Source organism: Hipposideros armiger, unplaced genomic scaffold, assembly GCF_001890085.2.
Source record: "Hipposideros armiger isolate ML-2016 unplaced genomic scaffold, ASM189008v1 scaffold_42, whole genome shotgun sequence".
In the NCBI taxonomy this organism is placed as follows: domain Eukaryota; kingdom Metazoa; phylum Chordata; class Mammalia; order Chiroptera; family Hipposideridae; genus Hipposideros; species Hipposideros armiger.
Window position 1 is genome coordinate 3173644 of NW_017731392.1, and position 25031 is coordinate 3198674.

General features: G+C 42.4%; 1 protein-coding gene across 2 annotated transcripts in view; it reads left to right on the top strand.

Annotated features, from left to right (window-relative positions):
• Positions 1-2047: 2047 nt before the first annotated feature.
• Positions 2048-25031, top strand: part of LOC109380957 (1-phosphatidylinositol 4,5-bisphosphate phosphodiesterase epsilon-1) — a 186942-nt gene continuing 163958 nt past the window's right edge. The window contains exon 1 of one of the 2 annotated variants that reach the window (XM_019639094.1): positions 2048-2343. In XM_019639094.1, the coding sequence (XP_019494639.1) occupies positions 2331-2343 (13 nt within the window). In that variant the 5' untranslated portion in view covers positions 2048-2330. The remainder of the gene's footprint in view (positions 2344-25031) is intronic. The other variant, XM_019639093.1, reaches the window with a different exon arrangement.

Below are 25031 nucleotides of genomic sequence, written 5' to 3' on the forward strand. Positions count from 1 at the left end.
TACTTCTGAAGGACTCCTTTGAGACAATATGTTGGAGATTGCCTGTATGATTCAGAGATGAGAGAAGAAAAGCATGTCCTGAGCTCTGCAGCTCTCTACCCCTCACAATACACCCAAATAAGGTGAAGATGATATTATCCAGCAGCTTGTAAGAGCAAGGGTACAACCCCATCAGGTGAATTCATAAACTATGCTTTGTTGTTATATAACCATCTGCTGTTCCTTGAGGCTAGACAACTCCATTCTCTTCTTGCCCAATTCTAATTGGCACCACTTCTTGATACCAGGCCTAGTACTTTATTGTCTTGGTGAATCCCACAGCACCCCTAAGAAGGGGTCTTAGTATCCCCATTTTACAGAGGAGGAAGCTGTCTCTAAACAGTCAAGTCAGCTTGCTCCTGCTCACGACCAGCCCTGTAGCCGGTCAAGACAGAGCCAGGTGTACAACCCCATATTCCTGACACCAAAGCCTGAGGTCTTTCTGTCCCAGCATACCATCTCCATGGCCATACTGACCACCAGAAATTTAATGACAGAGAATGAAAGCCAAAGAATTTACACTCTGCTTTCAAGTGCCAAGTATATACCAGTAGGCAGAGGAAGGCAGAGTAGAAATCTAGTTAGGGCCAGCATAGTTTGAATATCAGGGAGGTCCTAGGTACATTCTAGGGTCTCCTAAGGATCTAGCACAGATCAGCAGATGTCCCCTTGAGTGCCCGTGGGCCCTGGTTAAGGTGAGATTTGGAGTGTGCAGTCTCATGGGACACACACATAGCCTGGTGGGCATAGGAGGTCTTCTCTTCCCTGACCACTCATTGATGTCACCAGAGGGGGTGACTTCCATTCCTACCTACTATGAGCTCTTTTGCTTATTACTAGACTGTGAACTCTTTGAGGGGAGAAGCTGCCTTATTTACCCAGGCTTGACACGTAACTGGTATATAATAATCACATAATGACTATTTGCTGATTGGATGAATGAATAACAAGGCAAGGTGCTCACGGTGGCTTGATGCAAGCAGCGCAGTGTCGTCAACCTTTATTCCACCATCAGAAACCTAGATGAACTCACCCCATGTTATATTTCTTACTTGTTGTTTATACACTACCCAGAAGCCTCTGGCTTTCCAGAGACCTTGACAAAACCCCAAACTTCCATGCAATAATGTCAAACCTCATAATTTTCAAGCCTCACCTTCTAAGTCAGGTTGTGAAATCCTGCAGCACAAGAAATGTGTATTACTCTTTGCCCATGCCCCACATCCTTCAACACAGTGCCTCGCACAGAGCAGGATCTATATAAATGCATGTTAAATGATTGCTTTGGAATGGATTGGAATTATGGTTGGGAACCTGTTCTAATAGTCCAATGTCCTGGAGAGAATTCTTGGTGATCAGGTTATAAAGGGGAGAGGAAATCAGGATAGTGACAGAGACAGAACAGGAAGAGTGGGCAGAACCTGTCATCTCATTGGATGTGGGAGGTAAGGGAGGAGGAAGAGGGAAAAGAATCCAAAGACTTTGATCCAAGCTGATGGATTGAAGGATTACGCCCAAGAGAGAAATATAGAAATTCTTCTTCCCCATGATCCTCTCATCCTCACTTCTGTTTGAGCATGGAGGAAAGGCTCCTCATGAATTTCAGGTTGAAGTATTCCTTGGAGGCAGACAGACCTGGGACAGACACTCAGGAGAGTCCAAAGGGATAAAAAGGAAAGGTTTGCCTTTGTCCCTCTGTAAAAGAGCTTTGCTCTGCTGAAGAGGAGAAGGAGAAGAAATTTGAGCTGAATATATTTTTGGTTGGTACCACTTGTAAGTGCTCTGTTTGATAGCAGGGTTGTTTGAATGGCCTATTTCATAACTACACATAGCTTTTCCAAATAAATGGTGTCTGTAGAATGTTCAGGTTAATACATGAGTCCGGTGCTCAAGTGTTTGTGCTTAGAGTGACTGAGACTTCTTTCTTAATAAGTCATCTTGGCATTTTGTCAACAAGTAAATTTGCTTTTCTAAGAAACTAGATTAATACTTCCTGTACTTTGTGCTATTCACAGATCTACAATGCAGTGAGAAGGGGAGAAAAAACAGAAGATACAATTGGATCTCTTCTCCATTTCTTCACAAAGCTCCCAGTCTCTGAGACAGCCCATGAAAGGATTAACGTTGGTCCCTGCTTAAAGCAATGTGTCCGAGATACCGTGTGTGAGTATCGTGCCACCCTCCAAAGGACTTCTATATCTCAGTACATCACCGGTTCTCTCCTGGAAGCAACCACATCTTTAGGAGCCAGAAGTGGCCTTCTCAGTACTTTTGGAGGATCCACTGGGCGAATGATGCTGAAAGGTATGTCTGAAATTTTATGTTTAACTTTTCACCTTTGAGCGCAGAAAAGAATCTAAGTTAACTTTTATAATTCCCCTGATAAAACATTGTGTTTGCTTATCAGCAACTTTAGATCAAAGTAGCTGCTTTCAGAGACTATAAAAAGGGAGCCCTTTATCAAAATCCCTTCAATTGTAAACATTCCAAATAATAAGCATTAAGATTTTGAAATTTTTTTCCAAAAGAACTGAATGGTTAAAAAGCTATCTTTAATTTTTTTTTAATTGTTCAGACAGGTGCTTTCTCCTAGTGGTAGTCCATGACAGGTGTCAATTACTGTGATAAGATACTCATAAACAAGTGTAGTCACGTGACCACAGTGAAAACCGACGGTGGCTGGGAACAGAGTGAAATGTCATTCTCCTTCCTACACAGATTCAGTAGATTCATGTTGACCAGAAAAGCTACAGGCCATCCTCCAGTGATTTCCCTCTTAAAAGACAAGATAGACAGGCATTCTGCTGAAAAATGAGTGCCAGTGGAAAATGGGTCCCTCAGCATCGGAGCTTCTCGGCTATTTCCCACGAGTCGCAGACAGGCAGGTCAGAAATGTCAGTGCACCAAAGAACCTTGGAGATTTGCACACTGCACAGCTGTCACAACCTGCTTGGCAGCCTTCCCTAGCAGGAAACTGCCAACCAGACGAGGACCACATAGAGCAGCATTCCACTGCCTGGGGGCTGCCAAGAGTGCGATCTGACATCCAGCCATTTCTCTCAAGGGAAGCAGCTTTTGTTCCTCCCCAGCAAGCCCCAGACCCATGGCTAGCAGGCCAGTGACCTTCCTTTTTGATCTTCCACCTCCTCTTACCCGCCCCGACACACACCCTGAGCAGGCCGAGAGGAGGTACATACCTCCCTGTGTGCCACGTGGGTGCCATGTTGGTTTGTTTTCTGGAGCCACTTTAACTGCTGTGGATTGGTTACAAATGATGAGTGGAGAAAAACAAAAGCTGTGGAACCACTAATCCAAGAGACTAAAGGGGAGATACTTGGTTTCATATGTTTTTCATTCGTTCAGCGTATGCTTTTTGAGCCTCTACTGGGTTTTAGGTGCTGGGTAGGGACAAAGCATAGTGCCTGCCCTTAAGGAGCTCATGGTCTCTAGGTGGGAAGCAGTTTCCCCGGTGCACAGGATTCAAGATTTCTGTACTCTGCTGTGGCTCCCGGTGACCAGCAAGCTTCCGTTCTCCATTAGCACTCCTCCTGAAGCTGGGCTGCAATTGGCATGTGGCTTTCACATTGCTTCAGTGCTTGCGACTCAATGTGAGGCCCTCATCCTGTGAGTTAATCAGCATGTGTTTATCAGATACCCACTCTGTACCCAGCAGTGTGTAGGTGGTAGGGGTGATCCTAATGAAGTGAGTCTATTTACTTGCCTTTAGGTTGTTTATCATCTTAATGAGGAGGCCAGATTTACATGCATCAATGGAATCAATGGAATTGTAATAGATAAGCATGATATCGGGGGTGGGAGGGCAATACATGGGGGGAGGGGGGTTGTTACTCTGTGAGGGTGAAAAGGATAACTATTGCATTGTTCTGTACACCTGAAACTAACAATAAAAAAAATTTAAAAAAAAAGAATTTAAAGACTAATATGAGTCTGCAGAGAGTTAAGTGCCAAACAATGTCGATGTGGCTGTCAGTGTTCAAAGAGTGTGGAGAGGGAGTTAATGCTCTATGTGACAAATGGCTTGGCCTGAAACGTGAGGCCACAAACAAAAGTCTATGAAAGCCACTTTCTTCCTTCTCTATTAATTGCAAAGAGATTTATCTCCAAAGCAAGGCAGGCTGCCTCCAGTCTCACACAGACATTTGGGAAGAAAAAAGGAGGCTGCTGGTTAGTGTGTCTATTGCCCTGATAGGAACTTGATCTCAATCACTATTTGCACTTCCCTGCTCAGATTAGAGCTTCATAGATGAACATTCCCAGCTCTGGGACTCATTGGACCCTCAGCTAATGTGTTACCTTTAAATTGGCATTTTATGCAGGGGTGGGGAGTTTCTTTAACCCTCTGTTTTGCAGCTCTGTAACGATTTCTGATATCCTTCTGTAAGTAGCTTACTGCTGAATAATATAGTTAGCTGGTTGGCTTCTGCTCCAGGCTTACTTCTGTGGCTCTGGCTTGTTTTCTTGGAAACCTTTTTCAACTTCAGTGTGCTCGCCATGGGATTTTCAAAATCTGTTACGTGCATAGTGAAACATACGTTTCTTCAACACACAATGGAAGAAAATGCATCAAAAATTATGTGGATGTTTGAAGTCATGGAGTGTTTATAGAATCTATAGGTTCAGCGTATTGACTAGCTGGGTCTTGAACTCTGTTGGCCATATACTCCAGCAGGGAGTCTGGAAGATATGCTGGCTACTGTGACTTGGTTGTCTGCTTCTTTTATTGTTCACTGTGTGTCCTGTGGCATCGAGTTGGTCAACAGCTTTCAGCTCTGTATTGCTAATTAAAATCTATGGGAAGTGTATAACACTCACTCAGTCTCCAGTTTATAAATGGCTTGTATTCCAGCAGTTCAATTCTCAGGAACTGTGTGGAACTTAGAACACTTTCCTGGAGAAACAGGATTAAATGTGGTGATTTGGTTCATTGTAATTTGACACTAGTCCTCAAAAACCTCTTTAACCCATAACATAGTTTAAATCTACACACTTCTCATGGAATAAGGAGAAAGACGCCATTTTTAGAATACTGAGAAATCAGCCTCTAAGAAAAAAGGCAATACAAGCGAGTTAAAAACAATTCTTGTTAAGGGGAAATAATTTTAATTAAGATGAGTAGAGCATTAAATTTAAACTTTTATGGAGATTTGGAAAATAACTTTGGGCCATTTCAGACATTTTAGATGTTAGCATCTGTAGTTCTTTTATTATGGTTAATTATATTTCAAAACTCATACCTATATGAAAGAATCAGAAAATTATTATCCCAGTAAATTTTTTTTCTTCTTCTTTTTTAATGGGAGGCTTATAAATGGAATGAAGAAGGGAAAAGGGAGGCAGAGCAGGATTTAAAATTTTTCCCCAGAGGGAAAGGGTAAGGAAGAGGGTAAAAAAAAATTACCTCTTCCATGAAAAGATCATGTTTGAAGTAGATTAAATGGAGTTGGGAAAGGTAGAGAAAAAGGAGGAGGCAAAAAGATAAATGCTATAAGATTCCATTTATAGAAGGTCCTCAAAATAGTCAAAATCATAGAGACAGAAAATAGAATAGTGATTGCAAGGGACAGGTCAGGGAGGGGAAATGGTGAGTTACTGTTTAATGGGTACAGTGTTTCCATTTTCAAGATGCAAAAAGTTCTGGAGATGGATGGTGGTAATGGTTGCATAACAATATGAATGTATTTAATACATAGAACATTAATATGAAAACAGAGTGCCCTACATATTTAATATGCTTATTTGAGAATGGGGAATATGTTGTTTCTGATAGAAAGGTCTAATACATTTTCAACTTATTTTCTTTTACTACAATAAGTATATTCTACTGTGTCTTTTTCTAAAGTTTAATACCTCTGAGTATAAAAACAGGCAGTCATAATAGGAATATACACACACATTTGAACTACCTGACTGTACATTGTAAGTAATTTCGTTTATAAAGGCTGTCTTAGTTGATTTCCTCATAATCAAAACAATTACCCTTTACATGCCTACCAGGCAGGGGAAGGCAATGCATAGTTCTAATTCCAAGATTTAAGTTTATTTAAAGAAATCGTCTGACTTAGTTTTCTGACCTTGAAAATATTTGCTTGATGGTTAAAAGTATGCATTAATGTAATTTGGGGTATGTTTCTGTACCAGTTCACCAACTAAAAAGTATTCATTCACTGCCCACGATGGCCCAGTGCCATGTCACCTCTTGGAAGAATGCAAAAGATCCCATCTGGAAGTCTTCAACTTGTAAAGTAATATTTCTCACTCTAGAGAAAATGTAATATTAAGTTTCTGGTCTACTGAGGTAGCCCTTATTACCCCCCAAGAGATTCATAAAGTGCTGGACGACTCAGTTCATGGTGGAATCTGTAGCTCATAGGGCCAGGAAATTTGGCAGGCCCAGGACAAAAGCCCTCTGCCTTGGGACCACAGGTGGTCACGTGTCATCCAGGAGTGTGACACCATGCCCAGGTGTGACCAAGGAGTGTGATTCCACACCCCTGCTTATAACCAGGGGCACTTCTCCGAAGTGCCTGTGGAAAGCAAAGTCACCTACCTTAAATATTACTGGAGCCGTGATGCTTCTTGAGTCAAAACAATTATGTATATTTTTTTTTTCTGGAGGAAGGAGGATCAAGCAGAGGAATTACATATCTTTCTTTGAATTTTTTGAAGATGACACCCTCATTACTGTTATTTCTAAACTTTTAAACTCTTCCATCTGAAAGATAAAGATATGAGAGGGCTAGAGTTGGATAGAATTATAATAACACTCGTTAACATTTTTAGTTCTTGCTAGGTGCCAGGTATTCCTCCGAGTGCTTTGCGTGTGTGATTTTATTGAAAACCACTCAATAGTCCAATAAGGGAGGTGCTGTTTACTGAGGAAACTGAGGCCCAAAGACATTAAGAAACTTGCCTAAGGGTGCACAGGTAGCGATAGTGTCAGTACTTGAACCCAGGCAACCTGTTGAATGCTTACTGTGTTCCAGACAATGCACCAAGCCCTTCATCTGCTTTATTTCACTTTGTCCTTACTGTGGGTTGACTTTTGTCCCCTCACGCCCCAAAAAAGATATGTTGAAGTCCTAACCCCTAATACCTATGAGTGTGACCTTACTTAGAAACAAGCCTTGCAAATATAATCAAGTTAAGATGAAATAATTTTCAGTTAGAATGGGCCCTAAATCCAGTGACTGGTTTTCCTTATTAGAAGAAAAGAAGAGACACAGAGATAGAGCCATGTTTGGGTGAATACTGAGTGGTAAGGGAGGCAGAAATTGGAGGGATGCAACTGCAAGCCAAGGAATGTCAAGGGCTGCTGGGCCCCGCCAGAAGCTAGAAAAACGCACGGAAGGAAGAACCAGAATCTCAGAGGAAGTATGGCCCTGCCAACACCTTGATGCTGGACTTCTAGCTTCTGGAATTGTGAGAGAATAGATCTTTGTTGTTTTAAACCGTCCCAGTAGTGGTAATTTGTTATGGCAGACTAGGAAACTAAGACAGTCCTTTTGACAATCTCGTGAGGAAGAAATTATTAGCACCAGGAAACTTAAGCTCAGGGAGGTTAAATGACTGGCCCAAGGTCACACAACTAGTAAGGGTGTGTTACAGCTAACCCAGACTAAACTTCCCCAAGGCCCGCGATCACAACTGTGAAGGAGTCGTGTTTGCAGCTCTCCCGTGGCACTACCCATTTCTGCCTTGTTTTACTAATAGTTGGTTTTCTGTCCCCAAGCCCTAATGTTCATCCTCCTCTCACAAACACACCTTGTCTGGCACAGAACCAGGCCTAGAAGAGACAGCCCATAAACCTTCATGGAATCAAGTGGCTGGCGTGTTCACAGAATCAGGGGACATGTAATCCTTGCTCTTTGATAACACTTACTTGAATGAAATCATTTTAGAACCAAAGAAAGAAAACATTAATTTTACTGTTGGTTGTACAAACATATGAAACTTATACAAAACGAAATGCCAATACATTCAGGAAGTTTCCAAGCTGGCACAAGTGTCAATTTTCAGTGTCCTGAAAACTGTTACCAGCACCAGAGTTCTGGAATTGTGGGGTTTTCTCTGGGGCCTTCCTTCTCCTTGTCTAAACTCCTCTCCCCTCCTTCCCAGGTACCTGCTGCTCCCGGGGGTCTAGAGCCCCCTAACTGTATCAGCCCACCCACTCCTCTCTCGCTGCCCCATGAAAACATAATCTCCTGTTTCCTCGGCATTAGATCCCAGCTGGACTTTGTGAACAGAGTGACCTGATGGGCTAGCGTAGAGACCTGGCGTGTTGGCTGATAGGGAAACTCCGTCAGGAGGGCTGGGGACAGATGGAGGAGCTGGTGGTCACTGGCAGAGGGAATGGGGCACACAGGTGCAAGGGCATGAGACAGGAAAAGGCATGATGTGTTCAGGGAACTACTGGTCTACCAGGTTTTCTGGCCAAAACTTGGAAGTACAGGGGGTAGGAAGGCATGAGGCTGGGGCAGGAGGAGAAAACAGGTCTCCAGGGGCTGTATTTCATGGTAAAGAGCTTGGATTTTACCTTGTAAGAAATGAGAGACACTGAAGGCTTCTAAAGGAGGCTGTGATTTGATCAGACTGGTTTTTTAGAAAGACCCATCTGGCTGCAGTGTGGGGTGGAGCTATGCAAAGTGCCATCCTTAGTCCACCTGCATCAGAATTGCCCAGCATCAGTGTCCAAAACGTAGCTTTCTGGGCTGCACTGTCACGTCCTGCGTGGCAAGGGCAAATGGGACACGAGAGGGGCGACGCAGATTGAATAAAAAGAGACAGAGACAGAAGTAATATTGAAGTGCGAGACCAAGGGACTCAGCCTTCAGAGAGTCAGACTGAGCCACCGAATCGAGTCCACGCTTGGTTTTTATTGAGAAGTAAAATTGCTGTTGATCAGATTAGCATCCGTTTGAGGTCTGTGCCTCAAAGCCTTATCTATTAACATATCCATTATGTTCCAGCATATGCTATGCCTTCACATATCCACCACATAGCCCCAGGACACCTTGTTACTGTGTCCTCCCAGAGGAGATTAACTGTTAGCGTCCCAACAGGTCCCAATATACCTTGAGACACTCCTCAGAGGGAGTCTTATCGGCCTCTGGTCATACCGGGGCACTCCCTCAGAGAGATTACTGCCTCCGGTCATACCGAGGCTTTTCTATCATAGCTAATGGGATTAGAGGCTAAATGCGGGGGGGGGGCGTGTTCATAGAATTCGGCTGTCAGGCAACACTGCACCCCCAAACCTACTGAATTATAATCTCTGATACTTCCGGTGAGTATGCTTAGTAAGGAAGGTGGCTGGGGGTGAAGGGCAGTGAGAACTGGATGCATTTAGGAGGCTATTGCTAAGGCAGTGCTCCTGGTGGGGTACTGCTGGCACGTTTAGTAATTGGCAGAAATTACAAAAAAGCCCCCCTCCCCACTCTCTGCAGGGTGATGCAGCCTCATTCCCATGTATATCATCTACTGCACAGCACGTGAGCTGGGTTTCAGACCTCTCCTCCCCTCGGGTAAGCACCGTTGTGCGATGTGCAAACTGTTTCCTGTACCAAAAAGCCTGAATCCTTGGGAAGCAGCAGAGAGGTGGACATGAGAGGTAGGACTGATAGAATGTGGAGACGGAATGGGCTGAAAGGAACTGACTCTAAGATGATGTTAATTTTATCTTTAAAAAAATCATTTCAAATCCTTCCAATTTATTAATGGTTAAAATTTAATATTTAATATTTTAAAATTATATAAAATTTAATATTAAAATTTCCCCCTTCCCCCACCATCACTTCAAGAAATCCATAAGTTAAGGGTTTGTGAAATCCTAATTATCGAATTCAGAACGGAGCTTGGTTGAAGACAGGAACCCCAAACCGTCACTTGAAGTTCCCATATTTGAGCTGGTCATAAAAATGTCAAGTCCTACAAGTTTCTTACAGAAACTTGGAATGGGCCATATTCCACAGATTCACTTGCAAGATAGTGATTTGAAACTCTATACCCAAAGAAACAACAGCAATTATATTCTAAGGCTTCCCCAAAAAAGCTTGCTTAACACGTGTGTAATTAACTCCTGAATATTTTAAATGAAAAAGATGGTTTTTCAATGTCAGTAAAGTATATGTTCCCTAAAAACAAACTGGAATAAGAAATTGTTGTATTTATCCTAAAAAAAAGCAGGTTTAATTCAAGAAGGATAAAGAGCAGGTAGGATAACCTTGGGGGAGTCAAGAAATACATTAAAATGAAGGTAAAGAGAGAAGTTTAAGAATAGTATTTAAAGCTGAAACAGTTAACAATAGAAAAACAGAACTAAAAGTATATAGCATGCAATAATTGGGAGAATGGACCTAATTCCTCATCTTTCATCAAGGTAATTGAATAAGTTTTTCTTTAAAAGGAAGGGAATAAAAAGAAGTAGGGATGTAAGCCTTTTTTTGGAGTAAGAGATAACTGCCAAAGAATAGACACAGAAACATGCAAAAATGTTTGCCTCTAAGAGAGGCCTTTTACTTGTCTTCTACCCACCTAGACTGTTTGAATATTAATTTCCACGTGCACATACTACATGTATAATGTTTAAAAAGAGGCATTTAGAGCCCATGTGAAGACCGATGGACTCAAGCCCCTCGTTTCCAATACTGTTGTTGTCAGCAGCCACCCTGAATGTGGGGTTCACATTCAAATGAGAAGAGACAGATAGGGGAGAACCAAAGGCTTTGTTGAAGTAAGGTAGGAAAGGGGCTCAAAATGGATATAGCAAGCGTTATTTTGGGCTCTGTTTGTCCTGTTAGGACTTACGGCCTCTGAGTTGCTTCATGGTTAACAGAAATTACACATGAGCATCCTTCTGCCTTGGGTTTGAGTCTTGACGTCAACACGGTGTCATCTTGAATAGGAGACTTTTCAAGGCTTCTGTGTCTGGAAATAAGAGCAACAACTTCGTAGAGTTGTTTTTAGGATGCAATGAGATAACGTATATAAAGAACTCAGCATAGGGTCTGACACCTAATGTGTGTTGAATAAGTGTTAGGACATGAAGGTGATGCTGAGAATGATGATAGCGGTGATAATGACTGCTGCCATTTGTGACTGGCACCTTGAAATGCCAGCCCTCCACTGTTCTTAATTCAGACATGTTTAGTCATAGACGAGCACAAGAAGGAAAAATGCCCTCCAGGTTTCCCTGGCTCTGGGCCCAGGGCAATAGCATCTTATGGGACACTTAACGGGAGGTATCTAGAGGCTGGAGGCCACCCATATGTAAAATCTTCAGTTAGGTTTTCTTTAGGACCCATGCATTAGGCCACTCATTCATTTATTCCCTCAACAAATGCTTGTTGAGTATCTACTATGTACCAAGCACTGTGCTAGGCCCTGAGGATAAAATAGTGACTAAGAGATAGTCTTAGATTTCAAGAAATTCACCTACTAGTGGAGGAGATGGACAGATAAAGGTGCAGTTTTAGGATGGTACAATGTTATAGTTGAAATAAGCACAGGATATAAAGGCTCAGAGGGAAGTCTCTGTACCATCTTGAGTGAAGTCTGAAGTTTCTAAAACCATTTAAGAGCCTGGAGAAACATGAACACCTATTTCACTAAGGAGAACGTGCCCTCACCTGTGTTATGAAGTTTCTGTTCTTTCTATTTCAATCTCTGCAGATATCCTCTTTCTCCAGAGTAAAAAAGATGCTGAGCATTTATTCCCAGGATTGGGAGCCATGTCCCAATCTAAAAATCTATGATTGGTACAAAATTTAGTGTTCAAGTTAAAATTTGTGTATTTTTATGAAGGTGCATTACTCATTACAATAAAACAAAATGAGATTTTTTTCAGTACATATAACTAACTCTTTTGAGTGTTTTTAAGTCATTTATTCTTTTAAAGAACAAAAACTCATTTAAGTGAGCTATGAAAATTCTTGTCCATGGGAACATTTATAGAACATAATGGAACATGCTTATGATTTATAATAATATGTGAGTCAGTAGCAAATATTTAAGAGGATAAAAAGAGAAGATCTCAAAAGACTGTGAGTCATTATTTAAACTTCTATTGAAATTGAGTCTTAAAACCAAGAAATCATGAAGAAATTAGTAGTACAGTTAAAGTACTAAGAGAGCATTTTAAGAGTGTTTTGTTTCCTATGAACTGAATTCTACTAGAAGATATTTGACCATTTTCAGGAAAGTCTAAAATGTTTTGCCAACCGGTAATACATATTTGGCATTTTGAATCTTCTAACTCTGTATTTCATTACTACAGCAAACTTTTTTTTTTACAAAATGACTTCTATAATATTAATCCCACAAGTGATTCTATGAAGTCCTGAACAAATGTGTGACCCCTCTGAGGCTCTCCCTGTGAATTTCACAGTCACCAGAAACACCCTTTGTAGCAGTGGTGGGTGTTTTATTCCCCTTTATACCAACAGTCCCATTTTTGCATTAATAAGCAGAATCATCTAAAATCCATTTCAACCAGATATTGTTGTGGATTATCTGAGAACAGGGAACAGAGAGTGCAAAATGTTTCAGAGACCCTGGAAGATCTACAAAGTCTAGAACCAAAACCTTGACCTGGGGTAGATCAGCTTGTAGAGGCAAAGCCAGCATTTGATCCCAAGCCTGTTCGACTCCCAAATCCAAGTTCTTAACCACTAGGAAACACTCCAGTGTTACCACCTACTCAGGTCTTAGCCTTTGTGTGTGTGTGTGTGTGTGTGTGTGTGTGTGTGTGTGTGTGTGTGTGTGTGTGTGTGTGTGTGTGTGTGTGTGTGTGTGTGTGTGTGTGTGTACATACATATATAAGTACAATATGGAACTCCTGATTTGAACTCTGGTCCATCTGACTACAAAATTGATTATTTTTCTATATGCCTGCTGCCTCCTTGACCTAGGAGGTCTTCAAGGATATCTCAAGCATTCTTTGGTTATGGGCACCTATGAAGGTAGATGGAGGGGGAGGTCCTTCCCACCTATAGCTGAGTAGTCATAGCACAGAATCATAGCACCAAATGGGAGAAGAAGGGACTCCTATTAGCTAATGGACCAAGCAGATGTATTCCTCTTTACAAAAAAACAAAAGCTACATAGCACCTGACACATGGAAGGGGCTCAGAAAATATTTGTTGAGTGAATGAATGGATAAATGAACACATGCACACAACTCCAGGCTGCCACACAGTTACCTGTCCTAAAACCAGGACGGAACATTTGAAGCCATTGGGTTTGATCCTGTGAGCATCACCAACATCAAAAGTTAATTTCTGGGCCTGCTGAGTGGCTCGTTGGCTTGGGAGTGCGAGCTCTGAGAAGCAGGGCCGCCGGTTCGGATCCCACATGGGCCAGTGACGCTGCGCCCTCTACAGCTAAGATGGTGAACAACAGCTCGACCTGGAGCTGGGCTGCCATGAATCACCGGTGACAGCGTAGGCTGCAGTGGGGCTGCAGTGGGCTGCCCGAAGCTCCCATGAGTGGCCAACAGCCAGCGTGAGCAGCCAGCAGCTGGCGTGAGCTGCTGTGAGTCTCCGTGAGTGGCCATTGGACAGCTGGCGACTGATCTGCCCCAGCCTGGGAAGAGCACAATGATCACAATACCAACATGGGCCAGTGAAGCGACTTCCTCCACAACTAGACTGAAGAACAAAAGGACAGCAACTTGTCTCTTCCCCTTCCCTGATTCCCCAACGCTGTTTCCTCCCCCAATTCCCCAATAAAAACTCTAAAAAAAAGTTAATTTTCCAGCAATGACTGTTTTTCAAGCAGCATTTATAAAAATGGTTTCAGCTGATCCCAGCCCTGAAGGGAGGTGGCAGAAGACAGACCTTCTGAGAGCCGTATGAAGCACATTTAAACCTTTGATCTTCATTGGCCTCTGAGCAGGAACGTCTTGCCCAGTTGGGAGGCATTAACTGGCCCACAGTGAGGCAGACAGCCATGGAATGATTTCCGTCTGGTCTGTTTCAGTGGTCGCCCAATGTGCCCACGTATCCCTGGTTCAGTTGGCAAGTGGTCCTGAATGCGTATCTCTGCAAAGTAGTCCCACACTGTTGTTGGGAAAAGGGGAAAAAGGAAGGAGGCGCCCATCTCTGTATTAGCCCTGCTTCAGAGGGCCTGGGATCCCTGTCCTGAGAGAAGAGGTGGGGGCACCTCTACTTTCCATCCCTCAAGCCAGGAGAAGAGTCCCCAATTCCTCTGTATCTTTGGGAAAGGCCCTCTTCCCTAAGTTTATCATTCCCGAGCCATCAAGAAGAGGCCACTGGTGGTAGAAATTGATTTACTTTACAAATATTTATTAAATACATACACAGCAAGGTACCAAAAATATTGGGTTGTTGGAAAAGTCATGACACATTTTTGCAGTAAAAAAACATAGAAAAAATACGTCATGACTTTTCCGACAATCCAATAAAACAGACATTGTCCCTACCCACATGATGGAGCTTACAGACCAGTGGGGAATCAAGAAATTACAAAAACAAATGATTAATTGTAACCGTGATACAAGCTACAAGGAGAGGGACATGGCTGTCTGAGACCCTCTAAAAGGGGGATTTGACCCAGGCAGAGGAGAGCCTCCCTGAGGCAATGATGTTTCAGCTGAGGACTAAGGGTCCAATAGATATTAACTGAGAGAAGAGTGGTTGGCAGCGTGTTCTAGACAGAAGTAATTGTATGTGCAAAGGCCCATTGGCAGAAGGAAGAATGGCAAGTTTGAGGTTTGGATGGAGAGTGGGGATCTGGAGAGTTTATCAGTAAAGTCTGGAGAAGTCAGAGCGACAAAGGTAAACAGGTATTGGGCACTCATGTGTGCCAGGCATTGTGACAAGTGTGTTTTAAAGTATTCTAAAATTTTTAAATGTCATTTTTACATATGAGGAAACTAAAACACACAGAGGCAAAACAAATTACCAGATAATACAGGCTGTTATTCAGGACCCTTGGCCTGTATCCCTAGGAGCCATGGGAAGCCATCAGTGGGTTTTAAGCACCAGTAAACACAATAAGATTTATGTTTGAAAAGGATGATTCTGATAAAAATAAAATAGATATGTCTCCACATGCACAGCCCCTTCCAGCCCCCTTTGTACCCAAAATAAAGATGTTTACTTTTAGAAATTTCATGGATATTAAATCTGAAAATAAATGATGGTTCTGAAGTAATGATCCAGATGGTATTAGCTGAAATGCTGTGTAGTTGTTCTGAGGCGGTGGGAAAAGGAAGAAGGGCCGGTCACCCAGATCTCTTCTACCTGGGAACTGTATTCCACAAGTTTAGAAGTTTGTGATGTGAACTAGAGAGGGGTATTGAAGATACTCCCACTCCAGGCCCAGGGGGACTGTTAAGGCTCCCCTCTCCCCACTAGCTACAGTATTTTTTAAATTGGGCAATTTCGCATTAAAATGTAGAGTTTAGGCTTCTCTGGCAACCCTGAGCCACCGTTCTCCCTGGCCCTGTGCTCTGGCCCTAACCCAAGCACCACCCCAAGATAAGACACACCAGCTCCCTACTCTTCCCCTGATATACCTGACTCCACCTCCAAGCTCCTGTCTCTGGTTCTCACCTGCCTGGGCTGCGGGCATGTACCTTTGGAACCCCTGGATTGTATTCTGAGATTCACACTTACCATCAAGAATTTAAGATTTAGGAGGCTGGGCTGGACATTGGGACAAAGTGGAAAAGGACTCGAAACACACAAAGGTCATCTTTGAATTTCATTCTTGGTTGAGGGTCTTGGTCCAGGCAGGAAAAGCACATGAGGTAAAATGTTAGAGTAGGAATAAGGGCTGTGCCTGGAAAACAATGAGGACATGGTTTTTGGCAACAATCTTATGATGTTGACAGTGAGACGCAAGGCTAATTCAGTAGGTGTGGTTATTGTTTGGAGAGGGCAGGTGAAATTTGGACTGAAAGCATCAGCGAGCCATCATGGACTTTTACGCAGGTTGAATTTTAGGAAGATCCCACCAACAGCTGCATGTCACTGTCAAGAGCCTAGAGGTGGGACACCCTCTGTCGGCAGGTGAACGGCAGTCACCAACCTGAATGGCTCTTCCTGGGTTAGGAATGGTCTGCCCCAGATCAAGGGCCAGAAGCCCGTGAAAGCCCAAGTAGTTTTCATTGGCACAGGGTAGTGGGGACGTGAAAAAGGCTAGTCTTGAACATTTAGCCTCACCAGGAGAAAAATGAAATGCAGTAAAGCTTGTAGTTGGTTAAGAATGGAGGCATTTTCTCTATGACACACCACCATTGTGAACATTTGCAAGCTCGTGCCAAGGGGTGGATGCCACTGAAACCTGTCCCAGAGTCGGGACGTTTGAGTGCTCTTGGCACAGCTGGTGCAGCCACAGCGGCTGGGAGCAGGGCCTCCTCGGGCCTCCGTAAAACATAGATCTTGCCCAAATGTGGAAAACCTTTAGGGACATGAAAACCATTAGGAATACATAGCCCTGATTTGAACCAAGCAGAATAAACAAACCCCTGCCCAAATTGGAACTTGCTGGACGCCTTTCAGAGTTCTCCAAGGAGAAAGGCTTGAGGCCTCCAGGGTCTTCGAGTGGGCTAAGCTCTCGTTCCAGCTGCGTCTCCCCAGTCTGATGAGACTGCGTGCGCCTCAGTCTTTGCCCTCTTTTGAAGTCTCTTAACACCTCAGTTGCAAATCCACAAATGGAATGCGTTCTGAACCTATAACATATACCGTTTTTTGTATGTGTGGGTTTTTTTTTCTGCTAATGGGATGTGAAAGCCCAAGTTAGATCCTCTGGAAGTGTGTTGCATATTCAGGAACTGGGTTGGAAAAGCTCCAGCGAGCATTCACATTTTCCATAGACAGAGCCTTGGTATGTTCCCAACCTCCATTTCTATTTTCAATATCCTTTGTCACTCTTTCCAGTCTAATAGTTTAGTTTTCTATATGGATAGTGTAACGTGACTTTCTCTCTCCCCATAACAGTTAAATGGCGTGATTCTTGATCCCGTATTTTTTTAACTGGGGAGGCAGATTCATAGAGAACTGTGACTGTCCATTCATTCACTAGGTAGTCAACTTACTGTCTCCTGTGGGCTGGACACTGCTGGGCACTGTTTGGGCACAGTGGAGGGCGTGGGTTGAAGAATAATAAGCAAGTCCCCTAACTCACTGACATTCACGATCTATTCAAAGGTGGAGATGGACATAGGCATGGGAAACCAAGACACAAAGCAGCTAGGAACCAAGCCCTGGATGGTCACAAATTCAGAGATCACAGAAGCATGATTTGAACTATTCTCGAGCTAGACTGAGGCTCGTACCCTGTCTCATCTGCTGCTAGGAAATGTAAATATAATATAGCACAATATGGAAAACATTTACTGAGTGCCAGCCGTGGCTTTGTTCTAGCCGGGGATGAAAACAATGAAAAAGAAGCACTATTCTGAATCTCTAGGAGTTGATGATTCAGTTGACAGACAAACTGAATTGTGAACATGTGGTTACACTGTACTGAGATACAGAGATATGTGGCAAAGATTAGTGATTAAGAGTGTGGGCTTTGGTGACAGACAGACCTCAATCCCAGATCAACCCACTTACAAACTGTGTGACCCAGGGCGGATTACTTAACTCCTCTGTTCCTAAATTTCATCATTTTGCCTATAAAATGGGGACAATGCAGATACTTGCTTCAGAGAACTATAATGGGATAAAATAAATGAAACTAATTAATATAAAATGATTAGCACAATGTCCCAAAACAACAACAAAAAAGTTGTTGTTGGAGATGGAAAAAAGAAGACATTCCAGAAAAAGTAAAAACAAAGACTTGCCTGCAGGATGGTTCTCAGAAGCAGGGCTAGCAAGGGACCAGCTTTGGTAGGAGAAAGGGGACATGGAGCAGACTGTGGGAAATGGAGCTGGGAAGGCACCCTGGTCAGAGGCGTCTGGAGCTGCGGTGGTCCCTGGGTCAAGGCAAGCCTCATGAGAACAGGGACCTGGACAACAGCTCCTCTGGCCCTTTACTTCATTTCTCCCATCCACACCCAGTCCTTCCCATCATTCCAAGCCCTGTCAGCCGCAGACAGCATCTCACCTGCCTGCAAGGTCTCGTCTCCCTAACTAGCTCAGTTAGACAACGTGCAAGCAAATTCTTTTTGCTCCTTCTCTAGCTCAGCCATGAGAAAGTTGGAATTTTTTAAGGCACACTTTTCTTTCAAAAGAAAAAGAGAGAAAGGATAGAAGGAAAAGAGGGAGGAAAAAAGGGATGTCAGAAAGGAAAAGGAGGGAAATGAATAGGGGAAAGAGAGGAGGGAAGAGAAGGCTATACAGATGCACAAAACAGACATGTTCAGCAACGCACAGACTTACCACCCCATTTGTCAGAAGTGGGTCACACATCAGCCTCGCCCAAGGTCCATTTGTAGGACTTTCTGTTATTCTCGCCCTTGCTTCTCCCCTGAATGTCTGGACTTGGAGAGATTAAATCAGCTATCTGAGAAAGAGTCTGCTGACCTGGCTGCCACATTCCTTTCAGAACCTTCTCACCTTTCCACAGAGGGCCCCAGGTCTTAGATCCCTTTGGCCCTGGGCTGTGTCACATTACTTTGTGTTTATCCATCTGTCCATCTATTCATTAGGTGAGAGCTGCTGAGCCCTTCTCTCTGCAGGGGCTCTGCCAGGTGTTGGAGATAGCAAGTAAGACATAGGAGGTCTGAACAACAGCACCTGGAAAGAACCTAGGGCCACCGGGGTCACCTTTGTGTCACATATTCAGTACCCAGAGGTGACTACTTTGTGCTTAACTTGACCATAAATCCTGGTGGTTTTGTTTTTTAAAAAGATCATTCTTGTACTTTTATCACTTTGGACTTAAAACCAAAAAGCTTGTATTGCTTTAAAAATATTGTTACTAAGACTAACCTTTTCTACTGCTTAGTTAGTACAGATTAATGAGAAACCACGTATTTATGAAGTGGCCCATGGTATAATAAAATAACTTTACTTTAGGCTTCAGTGTTGAAGGTAAATTATTGAAGGACAGTTTCAATGAGTCATTCTGGGGGTCCTCAGATTTGATGATTCAATCTCCCTGAGCCTTAGTTTTCTGTATACACCAAGTGCAAATGACAGGCTTGTCCTCTAAATCGAAGGAACATAGAGGCTTTGATTTGTTGGCTGTGTTGACTGTGAGCCCTGATACAAATGTGAGCAGCTGCTGCTGCTGTCTAATCATTGTGATGCTAAGTAATGACGAGGGCGGTGGTCCTTGGTGTGGGTTTGTGGAGCCAGTGGACTGGTTCCCTGCTATCTCCGGATGCTTCTTTCCCTGTGGCCACCTCGTGTGCAATGGAACTCCTTCAAGCGATGCTTCTGAAATGGCAACATGCATCTGGATCTCCCAGGGATCTTGCTGAAGTGCATGTCTGGGTTTACTAGACCTGGGTGAGGACTGAGATTCTGAATTGTTAGGGGATCCCCAGGTAATGATGCCCTCGCTGCTGGTCAAGACCCTCGTGTTAAGTAGTGAGCCTCCAGGTTACCTCTGAAAGCCTCCTCAAGGGACACAAGACACCTTTCATGTGTCTCATGGCTTCTGTGTCACCCACCTTTGCCTGAGGAAAACCAGTTCATCCTCTGCAGGCCAGGAGCCTCCATGCCAGGAAGCCTGCTCCATCCCGCGATAGCACCTTTGGTGGCTGCCACGCACATGAGGCAGCTTTTTGTGTGCTCCTGTGTTTGTTCCCTTCTACCTTGAGGTCTAATGCTCAGCTCTGAAGCCATCTTTGAAGCTTGGTGTGGTCAGTTCACGCAGCCTACTTGAATCAGTCTTTGAAGACTGGGGCACCGATCTGAGCCAGTTAAGTTCACACACACACACACACACACACACACAAAAAAGTGACTTCTAAACCCAAAAGCACTTTCCCAATTTCTGAGAGCTACTTGCAGCTCAATCAGTGCAAATATAGAAACAACAACAATAATAACAATAATAACTATCGTTTATTGAATCAGAAACTATGCATACAACAAATGTCTAAGTGCTTTACCACCACCAACCCTCTTGCAATTGAAACGGTGGTCTCGGAACCAGCAGAAATCTAAGGCCCCACCTGAGGCCTCATGAATTAGAATCTGCATTGTTTTTGCAAGATTCCCAGGTCAAAAATAACTGGGTTCAAGTCCTAGCTATGCCACTCGCTAATCTTGCAACCAAAATATTTTCTCCCCTGCCTTTCATCTTCAGTCCCATGGTCTCCTTCAGTTTCAAGGTCAATTTAAAAAGCCTCCAAGTCCCTTCCATTGATAAAGATATTTGAGAGTTTCTTTGGTGCCCAGGATTGGTGGTCAAGACCCATTCAAAGTGGCCAAAGGGGAGTTCAAGTTTCTGACTGTTCCTTCCAAGAGAGCAGGGGCTGGCCAGTTGGGTCCCTTCAGATGACGAGATTACAGAGTAGTTAGATAGGATCCACCAGCTGTCAGAGAATATAATTTCTTTGTATTATTTATATCTATATCTGTAACTGTAGATAATAAGGAAATCACCCTGAAAGAAATAACAGACCAGTGAGTAATTGGGCCTTCAATAGAGTGAAGGAACCACATGTCTGATATGTATTAATGACCTATTTCCCCCCTTTGTCAGCTTTCAAATGCTTATAAACAAGTAAGTACTAATGCACTCCCAGGGCTTATGACAGCCTCCCCAGAGTTCATGCGGAAACACGCAGGCCTTCCATTAATGGCCTGGCCACTCTGCTGATTACTTTATGTATGTTTCACGTAATTCCCAAAGTAACCTGGTGAGGTAGGATCATGACTCCCATTTCAAAAATGAGAAAACTGGGACTTAGGGGCTATTAAGTGGGTATCCCTGTGTTAGAAGGCATTTAGGGGACCTCATGGTGATCCCACCCCCTTCCAACCTCAGAGGTTTGCCAAAGTATTCATTCCAACCATGTATGATATATTACTTGTGAGAAATTTAGGAAAATTGATCTTCCCCATCTTTTCGTATCATAAATGCTGTTTTGTACTGCTTCTAGCTGGGAGTTTACAGGAAGCTGAGCAGATGGCCTGGTTTGCTCTGGGAGATTAATTACAGGGGTGGGCAACTAGAGAGTTGACTGAGCAGGGATTTGAACTTGGATCCATCCCACTTCAGAGCCCGGGCACCTGAGCACTCTCCTGTATGACATCTGGAGCCCAGACCTCCGCCTTCACCACCTCCATACCTCATGCCTCTGGGAGGAGGCGCATGAATGAAGGTCCCAGGCACTCAGGTGTGCAGCCCTGGTTTGCATGGTGACAGCAGCAGGGCCACAGACACCAGATATTGGTCCACCTGGGCTGTCCATGTCCAGCTGTGGGCACCAGCACCTCCTCTGTCTCTGCTGCTCAGGCTCACCCGAGAGAGGCCAACCGCTGTTCTTCCAGGTCTTGGAACTATTTTATACCAAATCAGAGAAGAACTGCCATTAGGAAGGAACTGTGAAAGGTCTCTCCCGAATGTATAAAATCCGTGTGTGTTTTCTTACATGTTTTATTAGTCTGGCCTACACCCATCTCCCACCTCCCACTGCCATTGTAGACATCACCTCACAAGGCCAAATGGCCTTTCTAACCCCCTAAGTGTTAGCCTACAAACAGTTTGTAAGGATTCCTCTTGGTCTTTCACAGCAGAGGATAGTCAGGAGGCTGCTTCAGACATTCATGCAGGTGGGAGGGTGGGCTGGAAGGGACCAATTCTTGAGACAACTGGTGGATGAATGGATGCAAATTCAGCCCAGGACATGGAGGAATAACAAATGCCTCCAAGATTTTGGACCTAGGGAAATGAAAGTGGTATTATTTTTTTAAAAAAGTGAAATGTTAGATCCAGTTTGCGTATCTTGACTTTGAGATGCTGGGATGTTCAAGTAGACACTCCCAATAGAAGCATCAGGATTGGATCTGTGTGAGAGGTCAGAATTGCAAGTACACATTTGTAAGTCGTCTGCTTAGCTGTGATGGTTACAGTTTGAGATGAGCTTTCCTAGGAGGTGAGATAAGCAGAGGACGGAGACCTGTAGAGTTCAGGCTGAGGGGCTGCAGGGAGGCCCAGACACCACTGCTATAGCTAGAGAATTAAAAGGAAAGCCAGAAGCATGTAGTGTCCTGAGCCAGGACTCAAGGAAGGTCCACGGTACTGGTCTTAGAACTGCAGATGGCCAGGCTTCCTCTACTAACAACTCTATGGTGATTTCAATGCACCATGTCATAATGTGCTTGAATCTAATAGTAGCCACTTTGGCATTGCTTTTTTTTTTTTTTTTCTGTTAAAGGTGGGTTTGACTTTGTAAGTACAGATCTTCTATTTATGCCATCAAACATAATCAAGAGGCCATTAACTGCATAATTAAATACAAAACATTCCTGTACAGCTTTGTCCACTACTAGATAAGATACATCTCATAGGTTGAATTCACATGGTAAGTGTTTAGCGAGTATTTGACTTGAAATAGAATTTGGTCAACAAATGGGACACTGAATCCTATGACTTTCCAGGTTTTAGTCCCATTTTAGTTTAAAAGGAGAACTGAACAGTTTTGAGTCTGTACATGAATTAAATTCTGGTACCCAAGGTGTAAAAATGGTGAGGAACATGTACTTCAGAGTAAAATGCTTCTGAGTCAGAATCCTGGCTTCACTACTTACTACCTGTAAATATTTCTGCAAGTTACTTAACCTCTCTGAGTTTTCTCAGCTGTAAAATGGAATACTAATTGTACTTAGTCCCCAGAGTTGCTGGTAGAGCTAAAAGACATTCTTAAATAAAATGTTAGCAAGTAATACTATCAGTACCATTGTTATTGCCTTTTATGGGGAAAAAAAAAAACTCCAGGTCCGTATATGTGTTTTTCTTATTAAATGATTTGACCTACCCAAAGTCTGGTACAGGTCATTTCTGCAATAATATGTTCTAAATCAGAAATAACATGTACCAGTTTTCTTTTAAGTCATAGAGCTATCGTCAAGAGTTGAAAATGTGATTATAATAACAAACAACAATAAAGAGTACATGTTCAACATGAATTTTTTTAATATATTTTTTAAAGCAACATAATTTAAAAAAAATATTGACATGTTTGTGATTTGAAGTCATGGTTACAGTCACTTCCCAGTTTGCCATCTTTTCTTGTCCAACTTACAAGTCCAAGTTAGGGCCAGAATTGCAAATAGACAACAAATGCCTCGTGGTCTTGTACAAAGCTCTTCTCAGTTAGACTGTACTTAAACATGTAATATATTAATATACAAGTGAAGGTACATTTAAACATATGAAAATAAAAGTAATACACCATATTAATAGAATAATGTATAACAACCACATGATCATCTCAAAAGAGACAGAAAAAGCATTTGACAAAATCCAATACCCTTTTATGATGAAAACACTAAATACAGATAGAAGGGAATGTCCCCAACCTGATAAAGTACGTCTATGAAAAACCCACAGCTAACATAATGCATAATTGGGGAAGACTGAAAGCTTTCCTAAAATCGGGAACTAGACAAAGATATCCGTTCTTACCACTTGTATTCAACATTTACTAAAGATTCTAGCCAGAGCAATTAAGCAAATGAAAGAAATAAAAAGTATCCAGATTTGAAAGGATGAAGTAAAACTATCTCCATTACCATATAACATGATCTCATACATAGGAAATCCTAGGGAGTCCACTAAAACACTGTTAGAGTTAGGAAATGAGTTCAACAAGGATGCAGAATACAAGCTCAGTTGTGTTTCTGTACGCTAGCAATGAATAATCTGAAAGTGAAGTTAAGAAAACTATCCCATTTACAATAGCATCAAAATAAATGAAATATTTAGGAATAAATTTAACAAAAGTACAAGACTTATATACTAAAAACTACCAAATATTGTTGAAAGAAATTTTAAAAGACCTAAATAATTGGAAAGATATCCTGTGTTCGTGGGTTAGAAGACTTAGTATTGTTTTGATGGCAGTATTCCCCAAAGCGATCCACTGAGTCAATACAATCCCTATCAAAATTCTAGCTACCTTTTTTTGCATAAATTAACAAGCCTATTCTAAAATTGTTATGGACTTTGAAGGGACCTAGAACAGACAAAATATTTTTTTAAAAGAAGAATAAAGTTTGAGGACTTACAGTTCAATTTCTAAACTTACTAAATATCTACAGTAATGCAAACAGTGTGGTACTGGCATAAAGACAGACATATAAATCAATGGAATAGAATAGAGAGCCCAAAAATAAACCCTCACATACATGGTCAAATAATTTTTTACAAGGATGCCATGACCATTAGATGGGGAAAGGACAGCTATTTCAACAAATAGTGCTAGGAAAATTGGATATACACATGAAAAAAAAAAGTCTGGACCCCTACCTTGTACAATATACAAAACAATTAATTCAAAATGGATCAAAGACCTAAGTATAAGACCTAAAAATATAAAACAAAGGGAAAAGCTTCATGACATTGGATTTGGCAATGATTTCTTGGATATGACACCAAAGTCACAGGCAACAAAAGAAAAAATAGACAAATTGGGCTTCATCTAAATTTAAAACTTTCATGCATCAAAGAACACTATCAATGCAGTAAAAAGGTGACCCACAGAATGAGATAGAATATTTGCAAATCACACATATGATAAGAGATTAATATCTAGAATATATATAAAACTCAGCAACAACAAAAAAACTCAATTCAAAAATGGGCTAAGAACTTGCACAGATATTTCTCAAAAGAAGATGCACAGGTGGCCAATAAGAACATAAAAACATGCTCAACATTATTAGTCATTAGGGATACACAAATGAAAACCATAATATACCACTTCACACCTACTAGGATAGCTATAATTTTTTTTTTTAAGATTTTTATTGGGGAATTGGGGGATGGGAACAGTGCTGGGGAATTGGGGGAAGGGGAACAGACAAGTTGCTGTCGTTTTG